This window comes from Neomonachus schauinslandi, chromosome 15 (assembly GCF_002201575.2).
Source record: "Neomonachus schauinslandi chromosome 15, ASM220157v2, whole genome shotgun sequence".
NCBI lineage: Eukaryota > Metazoa > Chordata > Mammalia > Carnivora > Phocidae > Neomonachus > Neomonachus schauinslandi.
The window spans coordinates 43216537-43231184 of NC_058417.1; the positions used below are offsets into that span (position 1 = coordinate 43216537).

Below are 14648 nucleotides of genomic sequence, written 5' to 3' on the forward strand. Positions count from 1 at the left end.
CCTTACCCCCCGCCTCTCCTCACAGACGTGGGCCAGGGTGGGCTCAGCGATGACCCGGGATGTGTTTGCCTTGTTTACTCGGGGAGCCTTTTCCTCCCAGAGGGCCTGGCCCCCTTCCTGAGCTGAGCTGGCAGCTAGGTTGGCTGTCCTGGTTCCAGAGGTGGTACCAGGACAGGCAGGCGAGGCCCCCAGGGCAGGACTGCACTGCCCCCCCCCCACCCCACGTCCCCCCACTTGCGCCCAAGCTTGTGACCGCCAGCCTCTGAGAGAGCCCCGCCACCGCCTGACCTCCCCCCGCACCATGCGGATCCCCCGGAGGGGGAGCACCCCTCCCCCTCGGAAACGGTTCGTCGCCCTGTCCCAGCCGGAAGCAGTGCCGTCTGTCCTGCCGCAGCAGCTGACATATACATAGACGTCGCCTTTCCCTCCCCGTCTGCACCCTGTCGCCTTGTAGTCGGTCTGTTTATGCTTGGATTCACCAGACTATGATAATGAAAAGGAAAAAAAAAAAAAAGGACGCATGTATCTGGAAATGCTTGTGAAGAGGTTTCTAACCCACCCCCGTGGGGGTCCTAGATGTCTCCCCCCCCCCCACACACCCTGGGGGGCGGCTCCAGGGGGCCAGTGTGGCTCCACCCTGCTGGGGCCTTCGGATTGGAAAGGCTTTCACAGCACCTGGGACCCACCCGAGACCAGATTGTGACATCCGAGGGCCCTCAGCTCCGAGGAAGGCCGGGAGCTACGGCGCCCCCTCGCGGCCCCGCCGGGGCTTCCCTCTGTTGGGGCGGAGCGCGTGGCCGGCCTGCTTGGCCGCAGGAAGATGGCCCTCTCCGTTCACAGCAACCCTGAGAGAGGGTCTCGGAATCCAGTGCCAGCAGGGGAGAGGCCCGCAGCCCCTCTCAGCCTAGGGTCCCACCGCAAGCTGTCCCCGCGCCGGCGCGGACGGCCTGCGCCGGAGGAGCCCCGGGAGCCCGAGCTGCCCGACCGCAGGGCGCTGACGAGTCGGGAGCCACGCGGCCCCAGGCCGCGGTCAGGGCCCCGTCTGCCCCCCACGGGGAAAAGGGAACCGCCTTTGTAGAGAATCGCTCTAAAGAAATTCGGCAACCTCGGGCCCCGGCTCTGGCAACCCTGGGGGTTGCTGGGAGTCCAGGGCCGCCTCTCCAGGGCCGGGCGCTTCGTCTGCAGCCGGGGTTTCCGTGCAAGGAATCATCTGGGCCCAGAACCGGCCACCGTGAGGCTCTCCACCGCTTTGAGCCCCAGCTGTCCTTAGAAGGGTCCTGAGGCAGAGAAGGGAAATGGGGTTCAGAGTTGGTAGCTCTCGGACACGCGGCCCCTCCTCACCGCCAGGGACTCTGGCTGCCACTTTCTGCAGTTGCTGAGCCCTGCTCTTCCAGACCTTATTCTGAGGGCCTTGCTCGGAGGGGTCTGGGATCTGCCCGGGTGGGCCGGTCTACTGGGGGCGGCCTAGAGATCATGGTTTAGGGTGGGAGGGTCAGTGCTGCCAGGGGGACTGCAAAGGGATGCTGGCTCGTGACCCTGAATGAGGACAATCCCCCCCCCCCGCAGCCCCCGAGGGCTGGGCACTCTGCCACCCCCATCCCCCCCACCTCCACAGTCAGTGTCCCTCGGGCGTCCCAGACAGGCTGTGCTGTATGCCTGGTCCCTTCGAGCCCTCCACTCACTTATCAGTAGTTCCATTTAACTTGACTTCAATGCGGAGACTGTATCCTGTTTGCTTGTCGTGCTTCTGGGGGGAGGGGGGAGGACCCTGTAAGATAGTTACCACGGGCAGAGGGAAGTCTTGGAGGGCAGCAGTTCAACCGCCTTGTAACCCTTTTCTTCAGATCAGCCGTTTGCTCGAGGTCCCTGGGGTCTCGCCTCTCCACGGACAGAGTTCCCCAGGGCGGCAGGCTGCCGGCTCGCCTGTCCCCCGCCCAGCCCGGTGCCGGCAGCAAGGCTCGTGCAGGAGCCTGGACGTACAGCTGCCCTCTCTCGGGGACCCCCAGGCCCGCAGCCCTGCCTCCCACGGGCCCTGGCACCCTTCCATCTAAGGCGCTGGCCCCTCCGTGTCACCTTTCCCACCAGCTCCGGACACGTAGCCTGTCCTCCGGCAGCTGCCAAGAGCTCCTCCTTCACCGTCTTTTATCTGTCCCCAAGTTAAAGCCAACAGGTGGGGACGAGGGTGGAGGTGGTCAGCTTGTTCCATCTATGGGTCTGAGGCTTCGAGACTTCTGGTTTCTCTTCAGCTATGAAAAGGGTTACCCTGGGCACCGGCCCAGAGTCTCCCCTCCTAATGGACTTCGCCCCGTGAATTTGCAGTGTCGGGCAGGACAACTTCTGGCACTTGCAAGTCCCACGATTTCTTCGGTAATTTTGAGGGTGGGGGGAGGGACATGAAACCATCTTAGCTTAGCTTCCTGTCTGTGAATGTCCCTATGGTGTATTGTGTTTTAACAAATGATTTACACTGATTGTTGCTGTAAAAGTGAATTTGGAAATAAAGTTATTACTGATTAAGTAAGGTCTCTGTGCGTGGATTCAAAGCAGAAAATGATTCAGGATGTAGGATTTGCGAGTCTTTTCCCAACCTGAGAATTTGGCTCCGAACAGGAATGTCAAGGTTGCTAAAACCTGGACATTAGAATTTAGCAGCTCTCTCCAGGGCCCTGGAGGTGCAAGAGGAGTCCTCAGACTTCTTCATTCTGAGTTGATTCTCCGACTCTGCTGCTCGCCAACCATCCCGGTCCAACTCCAAGGGCAGTACCCGTGGGGCTGACCTCCGAGGCTGGGCTCCGAGCCCGTCAGACCCGCGCCCGCATACTGCGACCTGCCGAGGCTGGGCTAGGCGGAGGAGAGAGTCTTGTCTCTAGGCCGGCCAGCCAGCTGAGTGAATGGCTTACGGAGTGGCTTCCTCTCCCCTTTGGGTCCTTACTTAGGTGGGGGAAGAGGTCTGCTACATCAGGACCGGAACACCAGGTAGCCCTCAGCAATGCCACAAAGAAAACCGAAACAGAAAACTGTCACCTGTTGTATTATTTAGTAATTAGGTCAACGTCCTAACAAGGAACCCTTAGATCTTCATACAAAATTGCAAGACTCGTTTTCTTCCCCCCACCCCCCTTGCTTGAGCCCCTGCGGGCAGAAGCTCCCACAGGGCAGATCCTCACTGTAGCCAGCGAAGCAACAGGGCAGCCAGAACCCCGCTGCCCGCGCACTCACGGCGATCTGTCGGGCCGGGGCTTCCCGGGCTCCATCACCAGGACTGCCGGGAGAAGGAAGGAAGGAGAGTAGAGTAGAGGGATCACGCCCGCCCACTTGTCTTATACAAAGAGAATCCAGAACTTAGCCACCTCAGAAAAATGCTACAAAATACACATTCTCATTGACCCCAACCCCAGGGAGGGGAAAAAAACACCCCAGCAAAAGACGGAGAGGGGTGAAATCTCCGTTTAGAATTCAGCCATTTAGAAGAGATATAAAATGTCACACTGCTGGTCTCCCTGGAGAAAGGCACATCAAGAGGCGATGATCAATCACTTACAACCAACAAAAAGATTATCTACAGAGATCCCCTGTCCTCCAGGCACCCCTTACCTCCCCTGACGACAGCCTCTCCCTAGTGACCATCAGGAGACCCCGCCAGGTGGCCGGAGACACAATGGAGACTCCCGAAGGTTCGGAGCCAGTCCGGGCACGCAGAGAGCTACTTGGCAGGGCAGGGCCCTAGGCTGCCGCCACCGCCATGCAGAGCCCGTCCAACGTCAAGGAAAGCCTGGCAACACAACATTCTGTGACTTTTTTTTTATTATTTTTTTTTTCAATTTTTCCTTCCTTTTTTTTTTTTTAAGCACTAGTCTGTGCTTTGCGAACAGAATCAAGACATTAACAAAGATCAGCTTCTCTGAAGAAAAGCATTTCTATAGAACAAAGACAGCTACATGTTTCGCTGCCAATACACAGCTCAAAGCAGGAAAAGAAAATATTTACAAAATACAAGGTTTTTTTTCCATTTTTGTTTTTGTTTTTTTTTTTTTAACAATGCTAAAAGGGTTATTCAGAATTTTCAACCTTATAAATAGAAGAAGCACTTTATGCATAGGGATATGGTGCATTATTGTTTTTTAAAGAAACAATGACAAACTCTTTAACTTGCAAACAGAATCAAAAAAAAATCACTAATGTTGAAAATTGTGAAAAAACCCCAACCATTAAGCAGTTTGTCTACTATTTTTATACGATTACAAAATGGCAACAAAAATAAAAATAAAAATAAAAATAAAGAAGTCCTTATTGCCCCCCCTCTTGGTGATGTGATCATACATGAGACAGGCACAAGGTTAACCAAGGGGGTTGAAGAGGGAGCGATGGGAACCACAGCTAGGACCAGACAACGTTCCACAGGCCAAGGGAGCGTGGGAGGGGAGAGGCCTAATGGACACCAACAGGGGACCGGATGTGAAGGAAACGGGACTAAATGCATCCGTGACAAGAGAATCATACAGGGGAGATGGCTGCTCGTGTCCCTGACTCCCGCGTTCGTACAGGAGTGGGAACAGAGGTGAAGTAGCCCTAACCCTACCTTCCCAGATGAGGACAGGTGGTAAAAACGTCCGAGTGGAAGGACTGTGTGTACAGGGGTGTGGATGGTGTCGGGGAGCAGACAGGGCACGAAGGGGCAGGCTGGGGACCTGAGCAGCCGCAGCCTAGGTTACTGCAGTTAAGGAGTCAAAACAGAGATGACCGAATGCAGAGGAAACCCGAACTAGGTCTCCAAGATCTGGATGACAAGGGGAAGCCATTCTGTCAACTGAGAGCTCAGTGAGAACAGGCAGCAGTTATGGCCAAGAGGCTCCGATGGGGGCGCTCTGGCACAGATGGCCAAGGGGGACCCAGCCACCGACAGGAAGGGAGGGGCAAGGGGAGGAGCCCAGAGCGCACTGTTCTCCCCCATGTGAACCGAGGGCGGTCACGCTGAGCTGGAGCTTTCCACCCCCTCTGCCCACCTGGCCGGTCCACCCTGCCCACGGGTGCAAGGAGAGGGGGGACCATCTAACATCGCTAAGTCCAGTGATTCAACAGTGCAGAGGACGTGCCAGGACCAGGCCAGCAGGGTCTTATCCTGAACTTCTGTTTGCCAACTGGAGGAAGTGCTCAGGTGTGTGTGACAACAAAACATGGAAACCAAAACCAAAACAAAACAAAAATCAAAACAAAACAAAAAAATACCAAAGTAGAATCTAAATTCCTTAAATTCACTAAAAACTGTGAAAATTTCCGGCATATGATGTTTGAATATCAAACGCAGAGATTTCTGAAGCTTTAATGCCAATAGTTAGTGAGTCTGTTTAGATTCTCGTTTCCCGCTCATCTGTGAGTTGGACGCTGAGCTGTGACCGTTGTCGCCAAATGCCGACTCTTGAGGGGGACAGCGGGAGGTGAGGTGGGGGCCACCTCCGCCTCTCGGCCAGTCTTGCTGCCTGAGGTGCGCCGAGTGCAGCGGGCTGCCCGTTCCTGCGCATCCAGCTGGTCCTCACACTCTGCCTGGGGGCTGTAGGCCAAGGGGAAGGTTCGCCGTTCCCACGGCTGGACGGACTGTGGGGGAGACAAACTGCCGCGGTGAGGAGCCAGTCCCGGCCTACACCCTGCCCCAAGGCCCTGCCCCAAAACGTGTGGACCGGAGTCCAAGACTAGTCCCTTGAGAGTTCCTGGAGTGGTCCAGGAAGACCCCTCGGAGTGGGCACCTGTTCCATGGTCCCTTCAGAAGATCAATTTTAAGTGCAGCCCCTTTAAAATGGGGAGGGGGAGGCATAAGATGCAGCCCCACCTTCAGCGGGTACAGTCCCGTCCCCATTCCGTCCCCGACCCCGCCGGCCCCACGCAGAGGCTGCAGCCCCCACCTGTTCATCCGGCCCCAGCTCCGGTGTGGAACAACGGGTGTCTTCACTGGCTAGGTGTCGGAGCGCGTCCCGAGCCACAGGGGTGAGCGGCGCCGAGTGCAGTTCCGGGCTGATGGGGCTCCTCGGGGACTGACCGTGGGAGAACTCCGACAAAGAGTGGCTACTGCTGACATCAGGGGAGGCGGGCTGGGGGGTGGAGGGGTTGGCACTGCCCAGCTGGGGAGTTGTCCGGCCATCTGATGACCTGTAAGACCTGGACACCAAGGAGTGCAAATCTGAGTGCCCCGGGGAACAGGGAGTTATTTGAAGGCTGGTTTTGGGGGGCTGGGGAGGAGGCATGAAAAGAACATCCCAACCAGAGGAGCTGAGGTAGACGGACATGAACAGTTCTTTCCCAGGAACCGTAAAGCCCCTCGTTCCCTCCCACAGCTATGTGCCGGGGCAGGCCCATGATACGGCAATCTTAAGAACTGGGTGCACCTATCGTGCTGAGAGAAAAGCCATGGCGGAACAATGCCAGGGGCTAATCTCTGGCACAGCGCCCAGTGAATTCACAGGGAAGGGAAATTCCTCTAGACTCTAAGGGGAAAAAAAGCAAAAACAAGAGCCCTAAATCTTTCTGAGATTCCTGAGGGCTTAGCTTCCAGTTCTTTCGAGCAGGACCACAACCCCCCATATTCCACTGTCCCAAGGAGGGTTAAACTGTGGTGAGGCCTCCAAAGCTCTAGTTAAGTCACCACAACCCTCAACTGGCCCCCTAATGCCACAGACAGCCGCGACCGGAGCCCAGGAGACCATGCAAGTTTGCCACAACTGGACAGCGACCCCACTGCTCGGCAAGGATCCAGCCACGTGACCCTCATACCCTCATGAGTCCCAACGAACAGCCAGGAACGTCTGCATTCCTGACCCTCGCCAGCAGACGCATACGCACAGCGACTGAGGGGCAGCGGCAACCCCACGGACGCGGTGCCCGACCCCCCGCCCACCCTCCCTTCACAGGCCGGGGGACCTGCGCCTGCCCCGTCACCTGCTGCCCCGCCGCTGGGGAGGCACACTCGTGGTCCACAGCCACCGAGCCCTCTCCATCTCCTCACATTTGGCATGAAGGGCGGCGAAGGCTGCGTCGGACAGATCCTCGACCTGCAAGAGAGCAGCCTCACTAGACCCCATCCTCCAGGAAGCCGAGTCCAAGGATGCCTGGAGCAATTCTAGAATCAGCCCCAGCCCTTACTAGGCTCTTCCCCATCAGGACAGAAACACAGTGAGCCTGTGTTGACACCCACAGGTTTTTGAGGCACTTGGGGTGTGTGCGTGCGTGTCCTTCTGAGAGAGAATGACCCTGCTGTTACCTCCTCATTTTCCTCGTCAGGACTCCCCTTCAGAGACCGAAGATCGACCTCCCGCCAGCTGCAAAATCAAAAAGGGACAATTGTGAGAGCAGGGCCGCCGGGCAGGGTGAGTGTGTCTGCGCAAGAGCAAGCGCTGGGCGCCTGTGGACGGCCCTGCCCTCCGCCCTGGCAGCCCCGGTGGCCCCTGAGGCCCCACACAGGACAGACACGGGCAGCCGGCCGGGAGACTGGGGCAAACGCAGGCCAAGGAACGGCTTACACCAGCGGACTGCTACCCATCTACCCAATTTCCCAAGTTGTCAACAAAAGCTGGGAATAAAGATTCACAGGTGAAATCCTGTTTTGATGAGGACAACAAACTCACTGTTTGCAAACATACTGTGTTGTCAAACAAACATGGCTACAGCCAGCACGTGGCCGGAGGTCTGGTTGGTACTCTTATTAACGGAATGAGAGATCGATACGCAGAAACAATTTCACTCCTATCAGGGAAGAATTTCTCTTAAAGAGAAGACAAAACCTAAGGCCAGGACCCAAAGCTCGGGGACAAAAGAGGGGAAAAGGCAGTAGCGGGAAGAAGAGGGTGAGGAGCCAATTAGCGAGGGCCTCTACCTGGGAGTAAGGATTTCCTTGTATTGTAGTTTCTCCACCCGAGTTGTTGCAGCAACAGACATCGGGATGACAATGTTGTTAATGTCGAATGAGCTCTCTCCCCTTCTCCTCCTCACTGGCTGCTGTAAGACAAAGGCGAATTTAAAAGGGAGGCGCAATTCTGCAAACATCAAATCCTACACCCAAGACACACAACCGGACGGCCAGCACGCAGGCACCTGGGCCTCGGGCCTCGGGCCCCGCTACCCGCCCTGGGGATGAGGTCTCCCTCCCACTTGGACGTCCCCTCAGGAGAGCCGCCAGGTGGCCCCGAGGAGGCCCTCCCGCTCCCGAGTCTCTTCCTTCATGGGCTCACTCGCAAGAAGACTTCTACTGAATTTTGCAGGGGTGAGCACCCTGGGGCCTCAAGTCAGGTGCTGTGGTTCTGACTCCCCCACATATACCCTAACTAACCCCTCCTTCAGAGTTGGTCTTTCTGCTTTCCCTTGCTATCTCTATCACCCAGACCCTTAGTAGCTCCTAAAACCAATGCTTCACTAAGCCTAGTGCACTCTTCAGGTTAGAAAGGGGAGTTCCCTTATCCTGAAAAGATCTTGGAGGACAGGCCCAGCTCAACGGATCATCTAACCTTGGACATCATGAAAGCACCTCCTCCTTGTAGATCTGAACTCTTCAGCTAAGTCTGTACCCACCATCTGCTCAGCCCTACAGGATTTCCCCTCTTTTTGACTATTACATACTTGTGGAAGAGTGGAGAGCTTTCTAGCTCTAGTGCAGCTGAGTGGAGGGAAACAGAGAAAGAGGACCTGGACCTGGCTACACAGCTCAGACTCTTGGAGAACGGAGACTTGCTTCTACAGGTGGAGAAGATCAAGCTCTTAGGAAAGAAGACTGACAAGGCTCCAGTATCAGAGGAGGAAGTGAGCATCTACAGCAGCTCGGAGGCCAGAGGAGGAATACAGGAGGGAGCTGAAGGCCTTGGTTGGTTTCTATGCCGCAGGAAAAGTCCACCTGCTGCTTGGGCCCAGACAGCAAAGAGCCCGCCCTGAAACAGACACTGGGGCTGGGCCGGGGGGCGCCAGAGGGCAACAGTGGGATGACACAGCTTGCCGCCACGGCAACGCAGCCGGAAACACCCAGGGGCTGCAATTCAAGGCCAAGGCCCAAGTGCGGTCAGCTCAGAGGGAAGGGGTCGGGGAAGCACGATGGGGAAGATGCTGGTCCCCTACAACTAACCACCCTGCTCTCTGTTCCTGGAGGGCGAGACAGGATTGATTCAACCCCTCACGTCAGGACATTCTGAGAACGCTGACAGACAGTGCTTCCTGGGCCAGGACTTGAGCTGCTGTCGCCTCTCACCTCAGCCTACTACACTGTCTTTTTCACCTCCATTTCCTTCTCTATCAAATGAGAACAGATGGCCTCTGCCTTACAAATTTGGGGTAACTGTTTAACCAAAATGGTCGAAGAGAATTCTGCACTTCTTGCCCCGCTGAGCTCTGTAGCTCAGGCTTAGTGACCTCATACCCCAAAGCCTCTGCCACTGTCCCATCTCTGCTGAAAGGACACCCCCCGCTACCGGAAGTGTGCCTCATGGAAGCCTCAAGAGAGAGCTCTCCCTGTAGCTTGGTCAAGAATGAATGTGAAGCTTGCAGAAACAGGTGTGTGTTTTCCCTGCATCTTCTTGGGCCTGCTGTTAGCACCTTCAAGGGAAAGAGGTGGGAGTGGGCTGAGGACAACACGCTTTATGCAGTTTACTTAACCATGCAAAGCCTCAGCTTCCCCGCCTACAGAATAAGAATCCTTAATATCACTGATCTACATTTCAAAGGGCATTATCAGGATTGAATGAGATAATATGGGAAAAGCAGGCAGAATAGACACAGTGAAGACGATTTTATTATCAATATCACCATTAATACCATAATTACCGTAGAAAGGACCCGTCAGTGGGCACCAAGAAGCTCTAGGAGCACGCGTTGAGGAGGCACAGACCGAGGAATTAAAGTATGAGAAAGAAACCAGCGGGAAACGTGTCTGGAATGGCTGTGCCAACAGCTCTCAGGGATGGAGCGAGGCCCTGCCTTCTCCCCTCCCTTCCAGGACCCCTCACGGCAGGGCCTGTTCTCGGGGCTCCAGCTACACTCACCGGGAGAGTAAAAATAAGGAAATGGAATGCCTCCAATGTTCCTAAGTCTCGGTCCTCTACCGCTCCTCTCAGGTGAACTTCTGGAACCAACAGGATTAGAGCCATGCTACTGCTGAGTTCTGGGTGAGACCTAGCCCCACAGATCTGGAATAGTCCACAGGCCACCTTCAGAGTCTGTCTCAGCATCAAGCTTTCCACCATGGAAAACAGAAGGTCAAATACCACCCCTCTGACTTAAAGATGACACGTGGTGGTGGGCTGAGCCCCGCCAAACGCCCTGGGTCTCAAATCCCACTCCCTACACTGTCCTCCAGAGCCACCCAAGGAGCGGTAACTGCAGAGGGGCTGTTGGGCCAACCCCACGCAGGTACTTACAGACGCGCTGGCTGTCACCTGTGGGCTGGAGCTGGTGGGCGCCGACGTGTCTGAGGAGGTGGAGAGCTGTCGCACCAAGGGGCTGTGCGGGGCATGCTGGGCGGCCGCCAAGTAGCTGGGACTGCTCATGTCTGTGTGATGCTTTAACACTGCAGACGTCAACAACAAAGAGGAATACGCGGTTACCTCACCGGCTCTGCGGCCGGTACAGGCCACAAGCGCCAGCAACACACAGTTAGAGCCAACGTGCTTCCTAAGCCTAGAGGATAAAAAGGTGAAGCAGACTGGGTGGTGGAAGGTAGGGGGCTGGGCAGGGGTGCTGCAGCAGTTAAGAAGTGACCTGCATTTAGAAGCAGTTAGGGTCCCTCTACTCTGCCTTGCTAGGAAGTGAAGGACCCCAAAGCTGGGGGCAATTAAGAGAAGCCCAGGCTGCCCCAGAAAGCCCTGAGCAGATGCAAATGCAGGCAGAGGTGCCGGGCCTGGCCCTACCTTCACTTCTCTCAGATGAATGGTCTCGCAATCTCATTTTGCTGGGGTTGGGGTCATGCACAGGTGGCGGCGGGTTGAGCAAGCGCTCTGCTTTTGGCGCTGTCACTCGCTCTACCATAGGCACGGCCCCCACATCGTCTAAGTGCTGCCTGTGGGTCCTGTCAGGCCGGATTTGGTGATGGGACAGCTCTGAAGAGGGGAACAGAAAAGGAGCTGTGAAATCTTCTCTCAATCTTTTCTTATTTGAGTTCCGAGCTCTTTAGTTCTCTCTAGGCCAAAGGTAAGACACCCAGGGCAGGAGAGTCCTCTGGGACTGACGCTCCTAGCAGACAGCACAGAGGGCCAGGCCAGGCCAGGCCAGGCAGCCCACAGGGCCCTCAACCACAGAATCTGACTTCAGGCTACAGGAGACAGCCTGCCCACAGATGGAAACAATGTCATGCCATGGCTAGCTGTTCGTCCAGCACTGTGGGTCTTGCCCCGAGATGCATGGTGTCTGCAAGAGCTTTCAAAGTCCATCTGAGAACATCCGAGACAAGTAGAAGTAGACGGTGAGCTGAATTTGTATCAGTCAACTGCCTCTCCCAACCCCAAGATACTGCCACAGCAAAACAGTAACTTGAGAATATAAAAGGAATAGAGAACCGGAGGCCGACTCCCGGGTCCCCTAAAACTTACTGGCTGTTGTTAGGAAGGAGTTGACCAACTTGTGCCTGTCTTTACGAGTTGGATCTGGCAGACTGCCTGGCATGGGTGCTCTGTGCTTAAGTGAAAACTTTTTGGGAGGTTTGATTTTGTCAAAAGGCTTGTTCTGCCACTGAGATTTCAGCATGCTCTGGAAGTGCAGGCTTGTGGGAACATCTGCAAGAAAGATGAAACGCTGCAGGTTAGTCCAGACACCTGGTCTCCGGGCTCCTCTCTCAAGAAGGGAGATGTGTTCACACGTAACCCGGGCTCTCCAGTGGGCGAGGATCTACATCACACCTTTCTTTCATGTGCCCAGTGGCAGGATGACCCAGCAGGGCAAGCACTGTCCTGTGGAAGATCTGTTTATCTGAACTTTACTGAAGGCATTCTTTTATTCACAAGCAAGTCACTTTTACATGTTCAAGTTAAACAAATACGCCATCTAAAAACACCTTTTGGTAGATCAATGGAGTTTTCTTTGTTCATGTAGTCTACGAAGTTTGTTAAACTTTATTGGTTCAAAAGATTGATGAACATCCTGCTTCCATTCTTCTAGAGACTAAAACATTTAAACCTAATACTATTAACACAGTTAATCAGGATATATTCATTCAATAAATACTTATTGTCTACTGAGTATTACTCCCCCCTTCCTTCCTAGCTCCTCACCTCCCACCTGGAGACTTCTTTTTTGCTGATTAGTTAATATTCGACATCAAAAATTAATCTTTTAAACTATAATTTTTACCACTTTGGTTTACCATTTCTTGGATCTTTCCATTTTCTTAGTTCCATTTTTTATTTTCCTAAGAATGTATCCTTGAGTAATTTCTTTAGAAAAAGTATTTCCAGACTGAAACCATTTTTCTCTGACCTTAAAAGCTTCTCTCTACTTTATTCTAACATTCAGTGCTGCAGATAAAATGGAAGTGGATTCTTCCTTAATTGTAGGTGGTTTTTTTCTTCTTTTAAGCTTTGCCAAAAAAACTCAAATACAAAAAAGCTTGCCGTGTATTACGCTGACTCTACAGGTCAATCTGGGGAGAAATGCCTTCTACTCTGCCATCAACACCAAGTCTCTCAATCCATGAATGTGGTATATCTATTTATTTAGGTTTTCTTAAATTTTCTCTCAGCAGCGTTTGACAGTTTTCATTTTACAGGTCTTATACTTGAGAATGGACTTAAAGTATGTATTTCATTTTGACGTAAGCATCATTATGCTCCTTTTTAAAAAGACAAAACAGGTTCAGAGAGGTGAATTAGCTGTTTGAAGTTATACAGTTTAGTAAGTCAACCAACATTCAAACTTAGGTTGGTAGAACCCTAGAGCCCACACTCTCAGCCACTACACCATGAGATTATTTTTTGGTCCAGAGAACGGAGAGGTTTAATTCTGAGGTGGAATGAGAGATTTCTCAAATTATTGGCAAAGAAGTAGAGTACAGGATATTTCTGAAGGGAGTTCTATAGTGTAAAAACGTTTAAACACTCTTTCCTACAGTATATACCATGGATCTCATGACACTTTAAGAACAAATTTGAATGCTGGGCTTCTCGGGTCTGGAATGAACATATATATCCCTGAATGAGTAAAATAGTTCTGTTCTCAGGGATGCTTTTCCCCAATGGGCAAGCAGCCTCAGCACCAGACATTATTTTCCAGTTCTGAGAATAGACCACTGGACCTTATGGCAGTCAAACAAATTAGGAAAACTACTGAAGTTTTAAAGATAATAAACATTTGCTGTATGTCCAAGTATTGAGATACAGTATGTGAGGACAGTGCTGTCTTCTGAAAATTTTTTTGCATAATCATTCCTTCTTTTCCACACTTAAAAACAAATTCACCTATCCCAACCTTCAAAGATAAACGTCAGCTTTCAGCAACCTCAAAGTTGGGGAGATACCAACCAGACCAAGGATGTTGGATCTCATGGTGTTCCCAGCCCTTCCACTCCGCCCCCAAGCCCCTCAATAAAATGGCTGGATTCCCCCCACCCTCCCAACGAAGGTCCAATGTTTAAGAAAAGGATTTCCCATTAATAAACCATCAAGAATTGAGTTGAGGTTATTAACAGTAAATATTTTTTGCTGCAATTCAAAATGGTTAGGGAAAAGGGTGTGTAGGAAATAAAGCACTGTCTGGAGGCACTCTGAAAGCTGGGCTAAGCTGGAATGTCTAAAGGCCCCAGAAAGGAGAAAACAACTCCTCTATATCCCAGGACACCTCTTGTCAACAGAAGAATGGGCAAGGTCTATATAATGGGACAACAGAAGCCTAGTGATTTCATTTTTTCCTTATATTTTCCCCAGTCATTGCTCTCCCAAACCTGAAAATTAAGCTAGGAAAAAAAGGAGGTAGGGAGGAATATATGCGATCTGATTTATAATGGAAACAGCACCAGACTAGAAATAAGTAGGCCTGGATTCAGGTCCTAATTCCTTCACTGAGTAGAAGGCGAAAACAAGAACAAACCACTTAGCTGGGCAGGTACATCCCAGCACACATGCTCCAGCTCTCCCTTCCTTTGCTGCAGACAAAAACTTAAAAAATCTTAACACTCTTTACCCTATTGTACCCCAAGACCTCAGATTCATCTTTAAAAATTACAGAGTCCAGAAAGCAACTATCAATCAGAGTAAGCACAAGAGACGACACTATTTGTTACTGCTAGACTAGACTGACTGCTGAGTCTCTCCATTCTTAACACATTACATCAGACTCCAGGACCATACCTAATCCCCTCCCCTCACCTGAACGCTCTGAAGTAGAAGCTGCTACAATTGAAGACTACCACCCTGTGCCCTGGAGTTGACGTATTAAGCAGAATCAAGAGCAATTTCCTCTATAAACCCACTGAATAAGCAGTTAGGGATAATAAACTGCTGAAAGAACTCAGGCTGCTATACTTTGCTAGAAGTTTGCTGTGTGTTTAACTCCTCTCATATAAGAATGAACAGGAAGTCAGTTAAATCCCCCAGTCAATGAACAAAAATGATCTCTTAGGAATTGCTGGTCTAAGTTCATGCCCTAAGTGGTAAGTAATAACACCTGAGATCCATGTTGCACTAAAGCTCTGAAAC

General features: G+C 52.5%; 1 protein-coding gene across 6 annotated transcripts in view; it reads right to left on the bottom strand.

Annotated features, from left to right (window-relative positions):
* Window positions 1-3786: 3786 nt before the first annotated feature.
* Window positions 3787-14648, bottom strand: part of KANSL1 (KAT8 regulatory NSL complex subunit 1) — a 133777-nt gene continuing 122915 nt past the window's right edge. For 2 of the 6 annotated variants that reach the window (XM_021678388.2, XM_021678386.2), the window contains 8 exons: window positions 11553-11735; window positions 10875-11063; window positions 10386-10534; window positions 7862-7983; window positions 7250-7307; window positions 6928-7040; window positions 5898-6150; window positions 3787-5592 (listed from right to left, as the gene is read on the bottom strand). In XM_021678388.2, coding sequence (XP_021534063.1) covers window positions 5365-5592; window positions 5898-6150; window positions 6928-7040; window positions 7250-7307; window positions 7862-7983; window positions 10386-10534; window positions 10875-11063; window positions 11553-11735 — 1295 coding nt within the window. In that variant the 3' untranslated portion in view covers window positions 3787-5364. Of the gene's footprint in view, window positions 5593-5897; window positions 6151-6927; window positions 7041-7249; window positions 7308-7861; window positions 7984-8872; window positions 8876-10385; window positions 10535-10874; window positions 11064-11552; window positions 11736-14648 lie in introns of those variants that run through there. The other 4 variants (XM_044921343.1, XM_021678387.2, XM_021678389.2 and 1 more) reach the window with 4 other exon arrangements.